The sequence below is a fragment of the Aulonocara sp. 'chitande type north' Nkhata Bay genome, linkage group LG17 (assembly GCF_057382095.1).
Source record: "Aulonocara sp. 'chitande type north' Nkhata Bay isolate Kocher_YH1m ecotype deep benthic linkage group LG17, A_spYH_male_GT1.1, whole genome shotgun sequence".
NCBI classification, from domain to species: Eukaryota; Metazoa; Chordata; class Actinopteri; order Cichliformes; family Cichlidae; genus Aulonocara; species Aulonocara sp. 'chitande type north' Nkhata Bay.
The window spans coordinates 12,855,632-12,878,817 of NC_141360.1; the positions used below are offsets into that span (position 1 = coordinate 12,855,632).

General features: G+C 39.4%; 1 protein-coding gene across 2 annotated transcripts in view; it reads left to right on the forward strand.

Annotated features, from left to right (window-relative positions):
* Positions 1-1,153: 1,153 nt before the first annotated feature.
* LOC147309724 (BMP/retinoic acid-inducible neural-specific protein 3-like) overlaps positions 1,154-23,186 on the forward strand; it is a 64,472-nt gene continuing 42,439 nt past the window's right edge. The window contains exons 1-3 of one of the 2 annotated variants that reach the window (XM_086269307.1): positions 1,154-1,516; positions 1,629-1,725; positions 2,043-2,353. In XM_086269307.1, the coding sequence (XP_086125433.1) occupies positions 2,100-2,353 (254 nt within the window). In that variant the 5' untranslated portion in view covers positions 1,154-1,516; positions 1,629-1,725; positions 2,043-2,099. Of the gene's footprint in view, positions 1,726-2,042; positions 2,354-23,186 lie in introns of both variants that reach the window. The other variant, XM_086269306.1, reaches the window with a different exon arrangement.

Sequence of the window (23,186 nt, forward strand, 5' to 3'; positions counted from 1 at the left end):
AAGACTGTCTGTTCCTATTAGGTAGTTGTCCTTCACAAGTCTTCGTGGCTGCAAGGCAGGGTCAGAAGAAAAGGCACCCAATCCCGAGACATGATGATGAAACTGTGACAAATCAACTCATTCTTCCACTCCAGATTCTGCGAGTCTCTGTGCCACGGGATTTCAGTTTCCCTTTGAGTTTAGGAGCCAGCGAATCTCGCGACTCAATGGTGTTCATTTCTCTAATCCAATCCCTGCATAAAACCTCCCTTTGAACGTCTACAGAAAATCTGAAAGGCAGCACATATCCCTCCCTCCTTTCGCCCGCTCTCTGATCCGCGCTCAGTGTCCGACGCACAAGCGCTTGGATAGAGCGGGGATAGAGCAGATCTAATTAAGTTTGCTGATGGTGAAAGTGATGATTACTCTGCAGGAAAAAAGGGGGGAGAGTGAGGAAGAGGGCAGAGAAGATAACGAGAATAACTGAGGGGTGGCGTTGGGGGGTGAATACACCCTCCCCGCTTCTCCTCCTCATCTCCCCCTTCCTCTTCGTCATGATGATGATCACCGACACCATCATTAAAGACATTATTCAAATAATTCAAATATTTTCGGGAGTCATTTGCTACTAAAATAATACCATCCATCCCCTCCATTCGCTTCCGGAGTGTGATGATTATACCTATTTGAGCATTTTACATTTAGTGTATTGGCTCTGTTTTACTCTAAAATACTCATGAAATCTTAGTTCAAACTGAGCTAATTTTACTTTCATAACCCAACTTTTCTGAAACGTAGCTGTTGTTATTATTTTCCCAGTTTTGACTGAAAAACTGCTCCTGCCATACATCAGCCAGAATCAGACCATAAACGTGAGGCCACTCGACTTTTTAAAGCTGGCATTTTATCCGGATTTCCTCCTGTTTTGTTCTTTTCGCCTCCACTCTAATTTGTATTGATCCGAACTGCAGGTGACTTCTATCGCTTTTTCTGAAATGAGGCATCTGTCTCAAGCACACTAGCCTTCTCTGACCATCCCCTCATCCAGCCTCCCCCTCCACCCCCTACCCCTCCTGAACACCTCCTACTTTCACTTCCTCCAGTTACGTCCCAACCAACCGGGTGTGTGCTAGATGCTGGAATAAATTACATTGCGACGCTATGGTACAGGAGGGAGGGAGAGAGAGAGAGAGAGGAGAGCGAGAGCACCCCTAATGCCATTCACACATTCCGTTCGCTGGGAGTCCAGGCACTGTCAGCATCATCATCAGCTGTCCCTGCGCCCTGCATGCGCCCCGAGCGCGCCCCTCTAGCAGAGAGCAGAAATGAGTTAAGAGGACGGAGGCTCGCCACGCTTCTCCCACCCGCGCATTCACCGAATCCAAGTCACAGCGGTGTGTTGAAGTGACCAGTCTGTCTGTGAGTTTTTTGACCCCGTCATCTTAAACGCGTTGCGGTCGCTGGAGTGGACCTACAGTGCGGAGCGCACACCGCTGGAGATACCGCTGTGAGAGAGAGAGGAGCGCGCTCTGAGGAGGTTGGATGTTTTGTTCCCCAGATTGTTCGCGAGTTTGAATTTGTGAGCGAAATTTTTTCTACAACAACAAAAACAACAAAAATCTTATTTATTTTTTTCAAATGCCGCCCAGTCTGCACGCCCAGCTGAGCCCAACTTCACGGTCCTATCAGGGGATTTTGCGGAGACTAATTCCAACCAGTCACGGACTCCAGTACTTGCAGAATCAGGTAAAAAACAAACAAACAAATAAAACAACAACATTAAACCTTTTAATAATAACCGACCTAAGGTAGAGAAATGAAATATTTAGATTTTTTTTTGTAGGTTACGTCGTCCAAAATAAATTCTAAACTCACCTTTTTCATTAGCTTTACTTTCCACAATGCAACCTCTAAAATATTTGTTCTGGTCTGGCGCTACTTGACAAATGAGCCCTCTCAGTTCACCTTTGTTCCCCTCATCCCAAACCAAAATTACTAATTAGTGCCCTCTGTGTCCACGTTGTCTCAATTGCTCTCCGTCTGCCTCTTTCTCCTCCTTCCAGCGGGACTCGTCAGCAGTGCAGGGAGAATGAGGAGTCACCGGGGCCGGGGGAAACAGCATGAGTGGCCCGTGCATCTCCATTAGACTGACGGCCCTCATGTTTCTATGGAAGTGGTTATCACTAAGCCTGCTCCAGAGCTGGTTGGTAGCAGGGGCCAGTGCTGCGGACCCTGCCGGGTCAGGCTTCAGCGGCTCCACTGGGCCCCTGGGCTGGCTCCTTTCAGACAAAGGTCCTTTTCACAACTCGCAGGAGTTTGTTGATTTCACAGAGCGCTACCAGCAGGGATTCACCACCAAGTACAAGATATACAGGTGAGAGACGGCAGTGGTTGTGCCAGCTGACTGCTGCAGAGCTTACATACCTGAAATCAAGGCTGTTTTTGTCAAGTCAAATAGGCTAAATGTAATTATTCTGATTCATGTGGTCTTGCTTGGAGTTTCCCCCTTTCTCCTTCTTCTTTAGAAAAGAGTATACTAAGCCTAAGGGTATACAAAACAAGAGATTAGGGTATACTTTTCTTTAGTCTATAAAAGATGCAGATTTAGTGGGTGGTGAACTGGGGGATGATGTATTGAAAAGATTACTTTGCATACAAATAAAAGCACTGCGTGCAGTTTGCACACATGCAAGCATCTTTGGGTGCGACTGTTTGCCTTTTTTGATGGTAGCAACGACATATGGTTTGAGTATGATACAAACTCTCAAAATGCTGCATATCAGTGGGAACTCGAAGTGAAGATACTGCAGGGGGGTTTGGGCAAAGCAGTGGGACATAAGAGATATCTGGCTGAGCTCGCTGATGTGTGACAGGATGGATTCAAAAAGTGTGCGGTGTGAAGTGTAGTGGGTGTGTGCTTTCGAAGCAGCGGGGTATTGTTTGAAAGCTTGCTGTGATGTAATTTTTCTTTAGTTGTTTTTATTTTATTTCCCGACAGGAGTAGAAAACACTGAGAATTTCAGAGATGAAAACTAAAAATATTACTCAGCGGTCTCTTGGTTTGGATATATGGCATAAAATGGTGTACAACACCCATTGGGTTTTTTTTCTCCATTTCCACAGCTTGCGTTACAAAGGAAAGGAAGGCGATTTTGCCACTGTCACCAGAGTTAACACATTTAGCAGATTTTTTAAAAAGTCTTTTACACAAGTGAGTGTACGAGCTGTCATATTTCCCTAAGCTTTGCTGTCTTCGGAATAGAAACGTACCTCCAACATTCAGAGTGTGCACTGAAACCGAGACTGATGAAATTCTGTTAGGCTGTGGGTTCAGTCAGCGTGACTTAGCACAGACTGAAAGGGCAAAGTCTGGTGTATGTTTGTTTGATGGCTGTATCATCTTATGCAGTCTATAAATCACCATCCAAAGTAGACTGTGTGAGCATTCCTGTTTTGACTTCAGGGTGTGAATGTCCTCTGGAGGTTGGAATAAAAAAAATCCTTGTTTTTGATGTACGTAAACGTAAACAATTTTTTTTTAAAGCGCATTCTTGACTACACATCTTTTGTGAAAAACTGATGTTCCAACAACAATGGCTGAAGATGCTCCACGATATGTGAGAGTGCAACTAGGTGTGCTTACTTGAGTGTCTGTATTTGCGCCGGTGTGTGCCAGGTAAGTGCTTTGATAGTCATAGATGAGAGTAATGCCGGGCTGTCCTCAGCCGTGTGGCAGAGGAGCTGTTGCCAGCTGAACAGAGGTTTGACTGACACTGGCATTTAGCAGCTGACAGGGGCGACAATGCCAGGCAAAGACAGAGAATGTAGCGCTGCTGGCTCCCCAACATCCATCATTTCCTCCTTCACTGCCTCTCTGTTGGCATCGTCTTTCCATTTCTCAGGACGTCTTCATATCTGCTTTTCCCCTTGCTTGCTCTTGTGCCCTCCTGCCCTTTCTGCACCCCACCCAAGTGCTGCAAATCTAACATTTGCACACAGCTAAAACATGCGCTCAGATTTTTGGCCAACTTCTAAACAACATTTTCTTACAGACAGTATGACTTTTTTTTGACCATCAATTGAATATCTGATAATGCAAACTTGACAGGTCTATAACCGTCTTTTCCCCTCAGGCTACAATGGCCTTTTCAGTTTTGCTCTAGAACAGTACGATACCTAATTAGAGCAGAAATCCAATAGAAACTCAAGTGAAAAAGGTGAAATATCACCATGTTGAATAGAGTTCCTGCATTGTCATTTAGTTTCCTGAGCTGAAAAAGAAAAAAGCACAACTCTTTCGAAGCTTTAAATATCTTGCACTCCTGGCACTGTCATCCTTCACTGAGCAGCTGAGGATGCTGAGGAATGAAGAGATCAGAAGTGCCTTCAAACTGCAGTGGGATGTGCTGTTTGTTTGGGTTGCGTGGCTCATAAAAGACTCGTGAATTTTAAATCTTTTTTATTTAAAAAAAGAAAAATCTAGGCAAAAATAATCTTTCGTATTGACCGACAACAGCGTCCCGCTCCTTGCAGACACTATTATGGGTCAGTAAAAGTCCCTTTATTGCCTCTTGAAGCACCAACACTGTGTGTCAGTCCCAAACTGAAGCTGGCCTCAATTTGGAGAGCTTTCCTTAGTGCTTGTGTGGATTCCACACCTCCTAAGTATAAAGTATATGTACAATACTGGCATGCACACCTAAAGACAGATGAGACATAGCAATATGAACTCAGTCTCAGTATTCACCGGGTATGAGGGAGGTTAAATTTAAACATTAAAATGTAAACCGCGTCTCTTCCTTTATCTCCATGTCTCTGTCAAGTTCTTTTTTTTTTTCCTGCCCCCTCTCCCTACCTCCCTTACTCCTTTTCTTCCTCCCTTGTCGAATGATCTCAAACCAATTGCTCTCCCTTGCTCATAAATATTCTCCAGAGCTCAGTTGGCCTTTCCCGTCAGGGGGCAGGGGAGAGGGAGTCAGGGAATGAGGGAGAGGGCTGTAGGAGATGGAGTACAAAAGGAGAGAGCGAGAGTAAGAGAGAGAGAAGAGAGGAAACACAGCTTTATCCCCCCCTGCCGGCAGGTCATTGCACCAGAACAGCTTGTAGTCTTTTCCAATTATATCCTTTTTTTTTCCTCCAAAAATGAACAATTTAGTTGAGTATTATTCCGAGTAAAAGTTGTAAGGTTTTTCTTTTCCTTTTTTCCCCATCGCCTGCCAGGAGTGCATTAAAAAGCAGATTAAAAAGCTTGGAGATTTACAGCTTTATGTCGCAGCAGTGTAAATGTGAAACATTGTAACAAATGTGATTTTCAGACTGCAAATCCTCTGAGTGAAAGAAAGAAGTTCTCTCTTTTCAAGGTCTGATCAAACGCAATAATATAATGGATTCAGTGAATTCAAAAGCAGTGAAAAACAGGCATAGAGGCACTTAACGATATTACTTGCAATGTGATTGGAGAAAAAAATACACCTGTTATGTCAGGCATAATGGGGGTTTTAAAATGCCCGTTTATTCACTCGCTCTTTCTCTTCTCCCGGCGTGCGTCGCAAATCTCGCAACAGCTTTGTGGCTTTTATTTTATTACTGATGGTAGTTGGATGATTCCAACTTTCCTTGTCCGGCTTGTACATCTTGGTTTATTTGAAAAGCAAGTGAAGCAATAAACAGCATTTCTTTTCACTGCTCCTTGTTCACACTGATAGTGCGAGATGAGATTTTAAGATATTTCTGTGCAGTTGCTGAATACATGTGCATCATTGCTGGAGGGGAGGCTGTAAAATTAACAAAAGTATGCTTCAGATTAATTATTGAGCAGCTCTCGGTGTTGAGAAATCATCTCTGCACATGTGAGAAGCTCTTGCGCCATGATTTCTTGAGTGCAGTCGAGCCATATCCACAGACAGTAGCATATTAGTCAAAATGTCACCTCCTCCCTTCTTCTTCTTCATGGGCCATAACTTTTATATCACGCCTCATCTCCTGTGTTTTCTCCTCTCTTTTCTCCTGTCAGCCTAGTAGCTATTACACTGACTTCATTTGATATAAGGAGTCGTCTCTTGTAATTATGGAGTGATTAGTGTTTCAATTATATGCAGACATGTTTGTGGAGAGGATAGGCTGCCAAGGCATGATGTTCACAATACCTGTCATTTGACTTAGCCTATTGTCGTGTTTATGACTTTGCTATTGTGTTCTGAATGTTTTAGATGGGAAAGCACATTTAAAAGAGATTATGAAATGGGACGGAATAAATGGGTTTACAACTGCAATGGAAAAGCAATGAACAGAAGAGAACAAAACAGAAGAACAAAAGGAAGAAAGAGCAAAGCAATGTAATATCACAGTGCAATGCATCATGATACATAGTAAACAATGCCATTAAATACTATCAGTGCTCCTGAGAAGATTATCTAATTGAAAACAAACAAACAAACAAACAAACAAACAAACAAACAAAAACTCTCCTAAAGCCTCTGATAAAGACTAAATTGTCAAGTTGCCTTTTTTTTAAGAAAATCTTGTTTCCATACAATGTGAGGGCACGTTAGATGGCAAGAATTACTATTTAATTAGTCAAATTAACAGTTTTTTATGCTTGCATTCAGGAAGTAACCAATTTAACTTTATAACAAAGATGTGGAAGAGTGTACCGTAGTAAATGCTGTGTCTCCATATACTTTGATAATTACCCTTTCTATTTTTAGTATGTAAGTGTTTTCACACTGTCAAATACAGCCGGATGAAGTCTGCTGCAAGGAACCAGATGGCAGTGAGAAACTTAAATATTAAATTCTGTACCCCTCGAACCCTCAGTGGTAACCATCTTGACTCTGCAATGGAAAAGAGACCATCACAATTTTTTCTGCCAGTAGAAAAAGGATAGAAAGTGGCTTTGTAGCTAGCTATCTTGCTAACGGTCTCAGATGTTTGGTTTTTGGGTTTTCTTTTTACCATTTCAGGCAAAATCAGACATATGCATCTGTTCTGGTGCTGTTATGTGTTTGTTTAAGTTATACTGTTAAACTTTGTAAGAGAAATGTTCACAACAGCTAGCATGACAGTCACAAATACTGTAAATGTCACATCAAGAACATGCACAGTCACCTCAATACACTTCAAAATGGAGATACATTAAAAGTCTAGATGGTTGTGTGCAATGTTCAAAGTACATTTAAATGCAAAATAATTCAACAAGTAGTTTTAGGACTTAATCAACTCAATAAATAAACAAGACAGTTTTTCAGACACGCTGTAACATTTCTATAATGATTTATTGCAAGGTATCTGCTGTCCATTTATCAAACCGTTTTTGTTTTTTGTTTTTTAATTTTTGAGGGTTAGATGCCAATGCTTCAAAAATTTTTACCCCCTCACACACACACAACACTGCACAGACTCTGGAATTCTATGAAGAAAATATAGACCAGCTGCTATATGATTTATGTTCACTGTTGCACATCAGAAACAGTGAACATGCAAATTACAACCAAAAGTGAGACAGCCAGCTCCAGAGCACCCTTTGATCAGCTGTCACCCAGGTCTTCAAACTTAAGACCTTCTCTTTTATAAAGACAAGATGTCAGATGTGACCCTGGATTCCTTTTGAAAGGTAAAACACAGATCAGTTGTCAGAACAGTGACACATGTAGCTTTAAATTGCATCACACGTTAATATAAAAGTATCAAAATGTGCATTAGGGCAACTTACATTCCACAGGTCGTATATCAGGACTAAAAATCTATGAAGAACCGGGATGCATAATGTCAGAACTGCATTTTAAGGGACTCTCCATAATGCCCACTTTAACAAAACCCATTTCTAAGCCATCATCTTGAAGAAGTTCGACCTTAAGAATTAAAAGGAAGCATAAACAATTTCCCTTTGCCTGGAATGTAGGTGCTTATTGGGGACATCTCCAAAAAGACTGGAGGAAATAAAAAAGCTCTTACAGAGGACAAAAGGACTGTTATGAATCTATTACTGCTTTCTTTTCTGTTACTGACTCATACGGCAGTCCATATCCAAGCACTTTGTCTTTTAATCATATTTGCTCTTTTGATTGATCTATCAGTCTGTATGTTCTGCAATCAGTTAGAAATCTTAATAATGTTTAATGACTCATCCATAGAACCAAATATCCTATAATCATAGAAAGCGCAATAACTTTTCCAGAAACTAATATCTCTATGCACACCCATTCCAGTTTTGCAGTAGAAATCGAGATTCTTCAGACCAAACAATGTCTTTTCATTCTGCTGTTGTCCAGTTTTGGTGAGCTTGTGTGAATTGTAGCCTCAGTTTCTTGTTCTTAGCTGAGAAGGGTGGCACCCAGAGTCTTCTGCTGCTGTTATCCTATTTAAAGGTTGGGTGTGTTGTATGTTCACAGATTCTCTTCTATATACCGTAGTTGTATTGAGTGGTTATTTGAGTCTGGTCATTTTCCCCTGATCAGTGATAAGGCATTAAAATGCTTCCCCTTTTGTGGGCTTCATACTCTGCATGGTGGAATCTGCTATGAAACGAAACGGCATCAAGATTTAGAATCTGCCAGAGTAAGAACCTCTGAGCATATCTTGTCCTTGGAGGACAGGGCCAACTTCACACCCGATCAGATCTGCACACTGTTAGACCTCTGCCTCACCACTACATATTTCAAATACAACGAAGGCTTCTACAGACAAAAACATGGCTGTGCCATGGGCTCCCCCATGTCACCTATTGTAGCCAACCTTCACATGGAGGAAGTGGAAAGGGAGGCTCTTGGCTCTTTCAAAGGAAGAGTACCCAGCCACTGGTACAGATATGTAGACGACACCTGGGTCAATATCGAAACACAAGAAGTGGAATCCTTCACTGCGCACATTAGCGCTGTGGATAAAAACATCAAGTTCACCAGGGAAGACACAGAGGACAACTGTTTGCCTTTCCTGGACTGCGCTGTGCACATTGAAGAGAACGGCAACCTCAACATCGAAGTTTACTGGAAGCCCACACACACGGACCAGTACCTCCTCTTTGACTCCCATCACCCTCTGGAACACAAACTTGGAGTAATTAGGACCCTACACCACCGGGCAGAACATGTTCCCTCTAACCCTGAAGGAAAAAAGAAGGAACACACACACATGTAAAGGAAGCACTCAAAACGTGCGGCTATCCTAAATGGGCGTTCTTAAAGTCAGCAAAGATGCACAGAAAAGAAGATCAGACACCAGCGAGGGAGGATAAGAAGGACAGACGCAACAACATTGTCATCCCCTATGTAGCCGGTGTATCAGAAAAACTCAGGAGGGTTTTCTCCAAGCACGACATCCCGGTGCACTTCAGACCCAGCAACACGCTCAGACAAAAACTGGTTCACCCAAAAGACAAAACGCCAAAACACAGACTTAACAATGTGGTGTATGCTGTACAGTGCAGCGAGGAATGCTCAGACCTCTACATTGGAGAGACCAAACAGCCACTTCACAAGCGCATGGCACAACACAGAAGAGCCACCTCCACAGGACAAAACTCAGCAGTCCATCTGCATCTTAAGGATAAAGGACACTCTTTCGAGGATGCCAATGTTCACATTTTGGACAGAGAGGACAGATGGTTTGAAAGAGGAGTGAAAGAAGCCATCTATGTCCACTGTGAGCGACCATCTTTGAACAGAGGCGGTGGTTTACGACACCAACTCTCTGCCATCTATAATCCAGTTTTGAGATCCCTTCCCAGACGCCTTAACGCCCACTCACATCCTGGGCCATCTGACCTCAGGAATTCGCATGATAAGGTGGGGCCAGGTTTCACAATGAACTCACCCAAAACTCTGGCTGATTGGGACCCACACCCAGTTTCACACCTTGGCTCAGGCGATTAGAGGATCATCAGGGGGTCCTTTTGTCTCTCTGTGGGGGGATACTCCCACTAGCCCAGAGAGTGAGCTGCCTTGGTGGAAGTTTGCACTCTTGGCTCAGTTGTGTCAGCTTGTCAGCCATCAGAAGCCAACACTTCATTTCAATAACCATATAAAACCCATCGTCTGTGGAATGTAGTCAGCTTGTTTACTGATGCTGTTGATTCATTTCTACATTTAAGCATGTTTACTCGCTTTTACATTTCATAGAGCATCCACAATGAATTAACCTGCTTTAAACTACGTTTTCAATTTTGATAATTATAGAACTTTTTATTCAGTTTTTCAGTTAGATGTATAAATTTAAAACTTATTGTTTGCAAATTAGAATTGAACGTTACTGTGTAAAAAAAATAAATGTCAAAAGTTGAACTTGATGCTTTGACAGGTATAAATAATGTGCTGTACTTAGTTACTGATGCTTGGGGCAATATAACCACTGTCTTTGTTTACAGATTGGAGGACATTGAGTAAGTTTATGTGGTAATATGTATTTTTCTCCCCAACAAAAGAGTGGACTGTTAAATATTATTCTAAACAGAAAAAGTGTATTTTCCACGTATCCCTATTAGCCATGAAAAATGATAACCCTGATGTGTAGGTCAAAGGTGGGAGTTCAGCCTTGGTTTCTTTACAGCATGAGCCCAGTTCCCTTTTTAGGGGGATCAGGGCCATCATGCAGATCAGAAAGAAATGATTAGTAGTTGCAGTATCATGTTAAAAACTGGTGCGAAGTGAGAAAGTGTTCAAATGCGTCATTTTTCTATAACCTATTTTTGTCCTTTAGGATTGCAGGACCGACCAAAATTAGAAGCACTCAGGTTTGATGTAATGTGTTTCATACACCCAAACCAATACTCTATCATTGCACTTTGCTAACAAAGACATTCGATGTCATGAAATCACAGCGACAGATAATTTCGAGCAATTTCAGGACATTAAAAAAATCCAAGCTTTTGCCTGTTATGTCTTCTAGATATAAAAAAAACAAAAACTGAATGAATACAGTTGGTGCTTCATTTATGTTGCCATTTCTTTAAATTCAGAACACATTCCTGTGCTTCTCTTCTGCCTCTCCGCTTGCCTGACATACACAGCCTAATCAAATCTGACCTTGTGCTGGTGAGCGCAGAATGCATTTACGCGCAGAGGCTCCTAACTGCAAGGGTCTTGTTTGTTTATAATCAATATATTATTGTATGGAGTAGTTTCTTTTTTTGTATATTTTATTTGACTTCATTGCATTTTCTTTTTCTTTCTTTATTTTAAAACCATTACAGGACATATCCAGGGAGATAACGGGTGTTCATGTTCTTCAAATTTCCTTCCATTTTTCCTCTATTCATTCCGGTGAATTGAAGTATGTTCATTATCCTTCAGTTTCGAATACATCCTCAGGAAAGAGGTGGAGCACCCCCTTCTTAATCACCAGTGGCAATGATAGTGACAAGTACTTCCTTCAACTAGAGCTTATGGCTTCTGACAAGTGTGGGATTGGGGAGTTATAAAGGACAGAACAGAGATTTATTGGTTAGAAGTCTATGGAAACAGGTTTTATGAAAATGTCTCTGTATTAGTATTTGAGGCCAAAACTTATGAATTGCTTTGAACACTAATTTACGATTTATAAACCTGCTTGAACATACCGTAGGCACTATTGGGCCTCCTAACAGTGAGCTAGACTTTCGTATTAGGAAAAACAAACTATTAGATTGAAAGCAGAAAAGTCAGTTTTCCTAAATGTCCAACTAATGTCATACCTCAGCACATGCACAACGTTTCCAGATGTGGCTTAAGCCTAGTTTTAGACTTTTTTCACTCCTAAATTTAATTTTAAAGATTAGTTTTAGTTAATTAAACCTAAACTTTTTTAAAATATTTTTTTTAATATTCAAAGTTAGAATTTTAAACTAAAGCCATGTCTCTCTCCTCGTGTGCTTAGATACAAACTATGAACTACAGATTTAGTAAGCAGGGTAAATGATTTTCATTTTGTGATTAAAGTACTTAAAAGCACCAACACAGTCAATTCATTTCACTTCAGTTCATTGATCTGCCAAGATCAGGGAAGTCCACTGCATACACTTGGAATTCATGTATATCAGCTGACCGGTGTAGAAGAAAACAGTTGCTGAAGTTGCTGTCAGGATGCACACACCATCCTTATGCTAAGTTGCACAGATAACTCAATAGATAGAATTGTAATATTAGCAATAGTAAAAGTGTTATATGGCCGTGAAGGCAGCAAAATCTCATATACAGTGGTTCCTCGTTTATCGCGGGAGTTATATTCTAAAAATAACCCGCAATAGGTGAAATCCGTAAAGTAGCCAATGTTATTTTTTACAATTATTATAGATGTTTTAAGGCTGTAAAACACCTCACTACACACTTTATACACTTTTCTCAGAGAGGCATGAACATTTTCACACTTTTCTCTCTTGTTTAAACACTCTCAAAGTTCAAACCTGCGTAGAAAAATACGTCCAGTATTACAGAATAAAACCAAAGGAACCCACGGTTGCCTTTGACGGCGTAAAACTTTTCGTTGACATTGTTGTGTTTGTCGGGGAGAAAACTTACATAGAGTACAGCACTTCAGAGTCACATTGCTATCGATCGAAGATTTACGTAAATCTGACAGGAGACATGGCAGATTGATTGACAGTGGTCTACAGCCAATCAGGACGCAGAACACAATGCGCTGTAAGAAAAAAAAAAAGCATGCAAAATTGCACAAAAAATCTGCAAAACAGTGAAGCCTTGAAGGGTGAGCCGCGTTATAGCGAGGGACCACTGTACTGTGGAGATAGAGCAATACATAAATAATAAATTAATTAATCAAAAAATGTGAAGAAAAAGTTCTAATCTTCTCCTGACAGGTTTGTTCACCTGCCATAAAAAAGGAGACCTATTGTACAGTTTCATAGAGAATTATAGGAATGATTTCCTGAACCATTCTTTATGGTAATTGATTAATTTGGTTTAAGTCTAAGGGAGAATGATCCCTGCTGGCCCTGTAGAGTGGAAGGAAGGAAGTGTGATGGATTGTCCGTGATGGAGAGCAGTTTTGTTAAGTGACCTCATGTCCCTCACTGACTCACGCGCCTCCAGATTTTGGCCCAGAATGGTTCCAGCTAGTTTGCTGATCTAGCTGACATATCTGGCATTGCTGCTGCTACTCATTAACACTGTTTTGTCGAAGATTTCTAAGATCTTACTTTACACAGTGCAGTATCTGAGCTTTACAAACACTCCTCATCTCCTTCTCCTACACAGCATCAATGTCAGTCCTCCAGTCCTTTCTGTCATTCAGGTGAATACACAAGTATCTGTAGCTATTTACTGTTTTCAGTCTCCTCAGCCATCTTGGATATTTTTTAAATTAGAAAAAGGGGAATCTGACAGACAGTCATCATGGCAAAATTACCCAAGGGTCACCTGGGTGACGTACAGTGGTGTGAAAAAGTATTTTCCCCTTCGTGATTTGTTAATTTGTTAGCATATTTGTCACACTTAGGTTTCAAATCGTCACACAAATTTTAGACAAAAATGACCCAAGTAAGAACCAAACTCACACTGCAGTTTGAAAAGACAATTTCATTTAAGTTATAAGAGCTTTCCAAACCTACCAGATCTATGTGAAAAAGCAATTTTCCCCCTTGTTACATCACGAATTAACCACATTTTTGGAAAGAGCATGGGTGTTCATGTTCTTCAGATGAATACTGCCAGACACCTTGAATTAACAAATCACTTAGATTGAACCTGTGTGACAAAGTGAAAAAGATTAAAAAATTTTAAAAAGCAAGACATCATGGTTGGGTAAGGTCAGTGTTCATGATTTAGAAAGAGAGTGGGCATATATGCAGAGCTTGAAGGTGAAAACCACTGCTGATCAAAAGAACACAAAGGCTTGTCTCACATTTGATGAATTTTGGGAAAATATTCCGTGGACTGACATAATACAATTGACAAGTTTTTTGGAAGGTTTAAGGACCATTATATCTGGCTTAAAACTAATACAGTGTTACATAAAAAATACATCATACCAACAGTCAAAAATGGTGGCAGTATTGTAATAGATTCATTAATTCTGCTCCCTACCAAAAAAAGAGAATTTTTGGTCATCAGTTTGTGTCAGTATGTCAGGGTTATGCAGCAGGACAATGACTTAGACAAAGACTTATCAGATTAAGATTATTTTGCATGACCTTTAACAGGCCGTTCATGGTCAAAACCCCTCCAATATGACTGTATATGACTCTGCAAAGCAGTGGGCCAAAATTCCTCCACACTGATGTGAAAGGCTCATTCTCAGGTCTCAAAAACGCTTGATTGCACTTCTTGCTACCAAGGGTGCCATAACCAGTTATTAGGTTTGGGGGGCAGTTACTTTTTGGATTGGATAGCTTTTTCACCTTAATAAATTATTGCATTTTGTATTTATTCGGTTGTCTTTGCGTATTTTTATTTATTTTTTTGATGATGTAAATGTGATAAATACGCCAAAAATCAAACTTTTTCAGGGCACTGTATTGTAAGATTCAGATGTAATGATTGCAGTCAGTGACATTAAAACTCAGTCGGATGCTATTTAGAATAAAAAATGACATTTAATTTGTGATTTTGCAGAATTTTACGTGTCCTCTCTTAAGTTCTAAATATGGACCTGTCACTGTAAGAATGTGACTAATAAACCTTTAAAACTGTAAGAAAATTATGGTTATGAGCAGTTACAAGAAGGGAAAAAATGTCTTTGCTGCCTGTTATAAATACTGACTTTGATGGCTTGACTGGCTTTGAATCTTGTCTGATCTACACGATTGTCATGGAAACCCAGAAATAACTGTTGGGTTGACAGTGCCACATGGAAAGACTTTGATAATATATTTAAAATTGATGATGTTTTTAATCAGGCTGTTACTGTTAATTGTTTGTAGTCCCCAGCTTCGATTGCTTCCAGCTTGCCTGTCAAGCGGGCTGATGTTCGTGCTGTAACAGAATTAGCTGTTAAAAAAGGTTTTTACTTGCACAGTAAAGAAGGGACCAGAAAACAGAATGTGCAACTTGTTTTGGGTTTGAATCTTGTGTTCTGAAGATGTATTGTGCAGAGCTACAGTATGTCATACTTTGTAAAAGCTGCTGCGTGCATGCTGTGGACAAAACTGTCACAAAGAGCAGGATTTACTGTAGCTGGTCGCTCTTCAACGAGCTCTTTGATTTATTTGTGTATGAATTTGTGAGGTTAAGTGTGTATACACAGTGTATTGGCCTATTAACAGTATGTGCATACCTCATTATGTAGACAGTGTGAGTCCAGACATTCCTGTGTGAGTCCGCATTTTGTGTGTGTGCGTCTTTGTGTGTGAGAGAGAGAGCGAGAGGGAGAGAGAGAGAGAGAGACATGTAGTCCCTTGTCAACAATGTTATGACAAACTGCAGCACAAAAGGGATAAGCAGCTTCCATATCAGCAAACCCTGCTGCCAGTCATGATCTTGCTCTCTCGAGCTGCCCTTGCTTTCTATTATCAGAGGTGTAGTTGTATTCATGGAAGCCACAAATCATTAATGGCAGCTGCCTATTTGGGAAAGCTTTTGCTTCTTACAATATGCAGTATTTCACAGTTTCTCAAAACTGGTCTTTAAAAAATTAAAAGTTAAAATGAATGCTTCCTCTTTCTTCCAAGAAAACTTTAAGTGTTAAAGCCTTGCTAAAAAGGGAACATGAAAAATGAAACTGACAGTGCCTATTTTATCCAAATTGTTCATTTAAAATTGTGTAGAGCTGTAAAAATGGTTTTTCTTTGGTAATAAAAGCAAGTAATAAGTTTAGTCAGATACATTTACGTCAAGGACGTGACCATTTTTTCAAATATTATTCTCTGGTTCTTTTAGGGACTTCTCAAGGAATCAGAGCAACAAGAACACACAGACACACCTTCACGCGCATGCATGCACACATATGCACATTTGTGGACTGTAAATGCAAACTGACATGGCATCAATGTATTAGTGACTCCAGAAGTACACAAGGTACACATTTGCGTTACTGTGTCTTTTCTGTCCTACGTGGCTTCAAATCAAACTAACAGCTTTTAAGAAGTGGAGCTTTTTCTCTGCTCAGCATCTGCTATTTTAGAATTTGATCGGATGCTTTATGCCATTCCCGTGCTTGACTTCCTGACCTCCTCACAAGCTCTGTGCAGCTTCAAATGACTTCCTACAAAAATAGACTCAGTGCATAGTTTTGAGCATCCTATGGGATTCTTCTGAAACGTGCTGTGGAGGAACGATAAGCAATTGCTTGAGTGGGTGCAATCCATTACGATGCAGCCGCCCTGAGTGGGATTCACTGTTGGTTATTACCAGAGATGGGCAGTAACGCGTTACTGTAATCTGATTACTTTTTTCAAGTAACGAGTAAGGGAGTAAGGGATTACTATTGCAAAAATGGTAATTAACGGTAAACCCCCTAAACTTCCAAGCAAGCACCGAGTGCGCTACGACGTAATGGGAAATTCACAGAGAAACCCGCGGATTCTTCCACTGACCGCTTCAGCACACCTGCACCAGGGTAAACCTCCGCCTGCCCTACTCCTGCTTTACAGGTGAAAATAGAGCAAAAGGACCGCTAGTCTTTGACTTTATTTATTTTCTGCTGTGTTTTACTTGCATCTATTTGAAAGACTGAGTGTAAACACACACAAAAAAAATATTTTATGTGCTGGAATGTGCAGAAAATAGGTTTAAATATTAAACAAGTTCCTTCCAGTCAGAGAATGTTGCATATAATTAAATTTTTGCTTGATGCATAAAGTTAAAAGATTAAAACTAATAAAACAAGTTTTAAAAAGAGACTTTTCCATTTGATTACATTTTGTATGATGGATTATGCAGAAAAAGTACAATTGGGTTTAAAGATCTATTTCTTTATCACCTATTCAGGTTGTAAATCGTGTTTTTAAAAAGTAACTAAGTAATTAATTACTTTTGAAAATAAGTAATCAGTAAAGTAACGGGATTACTTTTTTGGGGAAGTAATCAGTAATTAGTTACTGATTACTTTTTTCAAGTAACTTGACCAACACCGGTTATTACTGTTTGCTGTGAAACTTTAAAATGAGCCGAAGGTAATTTTTTCATGCTCTGCCCAAACTGTTCTAACACAATGTTTTATTACTGCCGTTAATAAATGCTTTGATTTTCAAACAAAAAGGTAGGCCGCTCTTTTAAAGCTATACAAATATTTGTTTCATTCTGCTGTCAGGTTTTCTGACAAATTTTAAAAGTTTAAAAGTTTTCTGGGCATAAATAATCAGGGAAGTTGAAACGTGAGTGATGAAATTAACCATTCATCACAAGTTACTAATTTTTAAAAGGGAAAAGAAAAGTAGCTTCCACCAAAACAAGCAATGAACTGGGATAAAAGCTGAACAAAAAAGTAAGCTAAAGACTCTCCTAAGGTGTAAGCGCAACACGATTCCACAGAATGAGTCCACAGGCACCACGCTGCACCTTTTCTCCCAGCCTTTGTACTCTGTCCCCGACGGCCGAATGGAGACAGCCGTGCGCAATTACCTGCTCCACGGGGGAAAGGCGGTACCTGAGACACAGGAGACAGAACGAGCGAAACAAAGCACAACATTCGGCACTAAGGCCATAACACATTCTTTTAGAAGAAAACCGAGAAAAAAAAAAGACAGCAATTGGTTGTTTTCTGATGAAGGCTGCGAAAATGAGGATTGCCAGTATGGGTTACAGCTCTGCTTTTAGGCCTGTTTGTGTGCTAGAAGTGACAGCTGTCTCTGAGAAGCCACAAAACAAAAGTACAGACAAGCGTCAAATTAAAGGAAATAACAACAGAAAGTGTCTTGGTAACGAGCTGAGATGCTATATGCACAGCTTTGCATGGATTCTGCAAGTTTTTTTTTTTGAAAACTATTGTAGAAATTGTCTAAAATCAGAAAAAACTGTCAACTCATTGCAGTCGACTTACATGATTTTTGTGAGGGGTTTATTTTCTCCTTCTGCTCTTTCCTCTGGTGAATCATTTGTCCTCCTCATTAGAAAGTGTGGTTTTTTGGTATAACCAAGAGAATGTTTTCATGTCACGCCACATCATTAGTTAACTCAGTGGAATGATAGGATTTTTAAAGCCTAACTGATGGAGGGAAAGATGTGCCCTCACTTGGTCCTTTGTTGATGGTCCTGGAAAAAAGAGAAAAGAAAGAGAAGAGTAAAACTGGTGCAAAAATCTGAACTCACTTTGGTTAACATTATATTTAAAGCCATGTTTTGACTAAAGGGTATCCAACTTGAACAAGTCTACCTAACTGAATACATTATACAGCTAAATGCCTTTAAAAGTATGTAATGAGAACTCTCGATTTCAAGGGTGCACAATATTGGAAAATATCCCTACTAGCGTCCAGCAGCTGGTGCAGTGTCACTAGCAATAATTTTAATAACACAGTAATGATACACATCAGCACGACAGCTCATTTCTTTTATTACTGCCTGACAATCCGAAGGTGGGAAGAAAAACAACAGGGAAATAATTTCCTTGTTTTTTTAATGTCATTCATCTTTTTAAGTTTGTCATAATTTTATTCTAATTGTTTTTAGTATTTAGTGTTTGTGTATAAAATGTTTCATCATTATTCCATAATTAGACAAAACAGTATTAAAGTATTATACATGCAGTATTATTATAGCTTACACTGCATAATTTTGCATTCACAATTCATATATTTGCTCTACAGGAGTTTTAGATTCCCACCGACACAGGTCACACTCTTAGGTGGTAGTCGAGTGTTGGGAACGTGTACTCGAGTATCACTTAGTTATATCAAAGGCATGAAAAATCCGAATGAACAGGAAGCAGTATGTTGCCTTGTTTATAGGACCTCTCAGCGGGTTTAATAGGATTCTCACAAATTAATGGTCTAATGTTTGTTTGATGTTGTTGGACAAACTGTTGGTGGCAATTCTGCAAAGCGTTCACAACCAGCAGCTATTAACTACATCATTACACTCACTTTCCCCGTCTTGATCTTCCTTTCTTCCCTAGTTTGTTTATCTGGTGCGTCAATGACGAAAAGAAACGGGGAGGGTGAGAGTCTGTTTTCTCCTCTCCCATCCCACTCCCACTCTCATTTCACTCTCCAACTCATTTTTTAAAGACAGCATCATAAGTAGCTCAATTAACAAAGTTGATGGGAGCCGCTATGAAGGTGTCTTTCTGGGATATGCTCATTACGCAACTGGCACGAGTAGAATTTCTTTTGATGTCACTCAAAAGAAAAGCCTCTTTGTTTGTAATTCTTAATTTCTAAAAACCATTTCCCTGTTGCTAATGATGCATGCATATTGAGAAGGATCAACGTCACATCAGATTAAATGAGGAGGGAGAAGCAAACCGCAGTAAAGGAAAAGAAAATGTGACATCGAAAGCGGCGGAGTGTCCGCGGTTTGCTCGCAAGGTTTTCTAAATGCATGTACATTTGGTTTATCTTACTGAACGGAGCATGAAGGACATTTCTCTCATTTTGCTCTATTCTCTTTAGGGAGGTCCTTGAAATAACTTTGAGTCTACATCAAGCAACTGTTTTGCACAGTGGGTTATTTTGGTATCTGGGGTAACCCAGCTACAAAACACAACAATATGTTCTTACTTAGCCTTTATTGATGAGATGCATGTGTTTGTAAATCATGATAAAATAATAATGATGAAGTGCTGCTAGCAAGTTTTTACTTCTTCTTTAAGTAATGTTTTAAATAGTGAGATGAAAATGTGTTTTCAATTTACTATTCATCAAAATTTATTAGCAGTACTATTTGTGTCTTGCCCTGTTTTCTTTTAATTGAATACATTCCTGTAGTGGCTTTAATCACTATGAATTAAAGGTCCTTTTTATGTCTTTTTTAAAAGAAATTACAGATTAATGTTGTCATGGCTATGTTCCAGGTCACAAATACAGAACTGTGCAAAAGTCTTAAGCCTCTCCTTATTTATTTGTGGTTTTGCTGGGATTCATTGCAGCAATTTATTGAAAGCAGCAAAGATCCTGTACATAGAAATACAGCACATAAGGTAAAAACAGAGTTTGCACATTTCTAACGAGTTCGAAAGTCAATATTTAGTATGACCCCCTTTATTCTTCAACATATCCTGAATGCTGTTAGGCAGGCTTTCTTTAATTTCTTTAAGTAACCTTCAGGAGTAGTTCTCCAGGCAATCGTCGTGGAGGAGTTTGGCCTCCCTCAGCCCTTTCTCTTTGTTTCCCTGAAGGAAGGAACACAGGAACAACCATTCTCCCACTGAGACCATTTGGGATATGGGTACAATTTCTGAACAGTGAACAATAGATGAACCACGATGCATCTATCATGTCCTGTGTGAGGTCTTTACTGGATTTTTTTATGTTTCATAAGGCCTTGACTCTCAGATACAGTTCATCCGCGGTAGATAGTTTTTAGACCTGTCACTTCTTGTTTTGTCCTCCAGTTGTGTAGTTTCCTCTGATATTTTAAGGACACCCTATGCCCCATGCTGAGATATGCCGCGTTTTCGGCTAATAGCTCTTTTGGAATCACTTTTGGTGCAAATATAGATATATTTATGGCTGTCATACTGCATTATTTTTGGAATTTTATAGATTCAACTAAAGAAATGGGCACAAATTATGTGTTTTTGCCACTGGCTGCCGGTAATAAAGCTCTCAAGGATAGTAATTTAAAACTGATTCTTTCCTAAGTTGTGTATTAAACACACCTCTTAATTTAGGTGTGTTATTCATGTTTGATTCATTCGTAGGTCAATACTGTTGCACAAGAATACTTTTAAAACAATACAAATCTGGTTCTTTGGAAGCAAAAGATCAAGAAATGAGGTGTGGCTCAAGACTTTTGCACAGAGCTTTACCTTATTAATGGAATGTACTGCTGCACAGATATAACAAATAAAGTGAAGATATCTACGAAATTTTCATGTTCATCCATAAAATGCCAATAGTGAACACAGGCTCTACATAATGAATCAGTTATTGCTTCCTCTTGCAACACACCTGCCATGTGAGGGCCATTTGCTCAAGCTCAGTCAAGAATTTCAGTTTCATTTCTTGCAGCAATTTGATTATTTTAGCAAGAGTGAAAAAAGTAACAAACTTAACCAATGACAAAATTGTGCAAGACAGGCTCTCATTTACCAGTGTGAACAGGATCTAATTGGCATTTGGAATACACCATCATATAAACAGTAAACATAAGCTGTATGAGAGGAAAATCATATGTGAAAGGAAAGACAAGTATATCATTAAAGAAAGGTACAGTACTGCCTGATGTCAAAGGTGAAATTAGACTTTTCTGAAGCAATCGGGAAAGAAAAGTATTTAATTAATGTCATCCCCTTTATTCCACTGGCAAATGTGCATTAATTATCATGTAGGTCAAAGTTTTCTCCAGTGTTTAAATATTGGAATTTCTTTTCTTATTTTTTTTCTTCATGAATCACAGTTTGAATCCAGAGTTTCGTAGCGCAATGATGTGGACCTAACTGCTGTAAAGTCATTACAGAGTATCTGAGTAAAACAGCAAAGAAATGAGAGATGGAGGAAAACTGTCTTTAACAGTAATTGCCTCGCTGCCGGAAAGAGTGTACGAATACAAGCAGAACACCTGCAAAGACAAGTCAAGCTTATTTTTCTTTCTTTGTGACATTTAATTGTTCTTCTGGTGGGTGGAAATGAAAATGCACTATAGCTCACTAGAATTAACTTGAAAGAGACACCAAAAGAGCCGTAGACCCGTAGAAGCTGTGAGGATTATTCATGCCAACCTAACTTACAGACACAGAATAATTTTAAATAAATTATATTATAAAAACAAACAGCCAAAGGAAAAAATAAACCCCTGTATAATAAATCTGTTTTTGCAAAATGTGCACATGTGCGTAAATGGCAGTGGTTCAGATTCAAGTGTCATTAGTCTCAGTACTGTATACAGATCAAGGGCAGAGGTTTGTGTTATTAATCAATTACATGATGCATTCACACAATGCTGATCAAGTGTGACTGTGTTGCAGTTTGTAAATGAGCCAAAGACACGTTCAGCCTAATTGATCAACATCAGCTGATGTGCATTATTCCGACTTGGTTTTGTATGATTACTGATGTATCATCACCATGATATATTTCTTATGCATTTTTTTAAATAAAATGTGTATGAGGATTTTGACTCGAGGTCTGAATCCTTAACGTAATACATTTTTAAATGATGTAGTCTTTTCTACCTGTCTTTAGGGACGTGCCTTTTACTACAGTTTTATTCTAAACAGGCTGTACTGGTTTTTACAAAGACCAGAATCTCTGGGAACAAATTTGTACCTTAATATAAAAAGAAAAACTTGTGTGTATGTTGTTGTTTCTACATCTTCTTCAGTCATACACTTAGAAACGGCCTGGCAGTAATATGGTTCTTCTCTCATCTACTACTCTACTACTGGCTACTTAGAGCTTTGCTTATCTCACATCTGCACCTAGGCACAAGTAGAACATCAGCAGGTTTAAACCCAGAACTTTCGTGCTGTGAGGTGATTGTGCTAACATTGCACCACCTTGCTTGAGATTTACACGACAAATACAGAATGAAACCTGAAGCCAAAAATGACTTAGATGCATTTTAATTCACTTAAAAGAAGCAGAAAAACCTTAAAAATCTAAGAATATAATTAACATTTTACTATTTTTAAAAAATATTTCTAAACATAGACTGTCTCCTGATACCGCAGCTTAAAATCTGAAGCAGATGGTGTGATTATATATACATATACATTTCATATATAGATGTAGCATTTTTGGCACCTGAAAAGGACAGATATCTTGAGGGCCAGTAATTTTCAGATTGAATAAAAACAACAAAGAGATCGAAAAAAGGAAAATCCTCCAATCCTACTGCTGCTTTAAACTGATTCACAACAAAGTACACTTTCATGTTTTTAAACTGCATATTTTTTAATGAATATTTTAAAATATTTAATTTCCTTGCAGTAATTCCCACATTGGGGGAAGATCAGAAGAAGCAGACACTCCCTTGGTGTGCTCAGTGACATAGTGAACCGACTGAAGTGTGCATTGCTTTGCTTGTTGCCATATTTCAACTGTATCAGCACGCTCGATTCATTCTGTGGTTTGTTCTATTGGACAATAAGACGCTCTCAGGCAGTCCATACTGAGTGATGTATCTGAGACATCTGGTGATGGCTCTGATCATGACCTGTGTCGCTCTCCACCTATTGGTTCA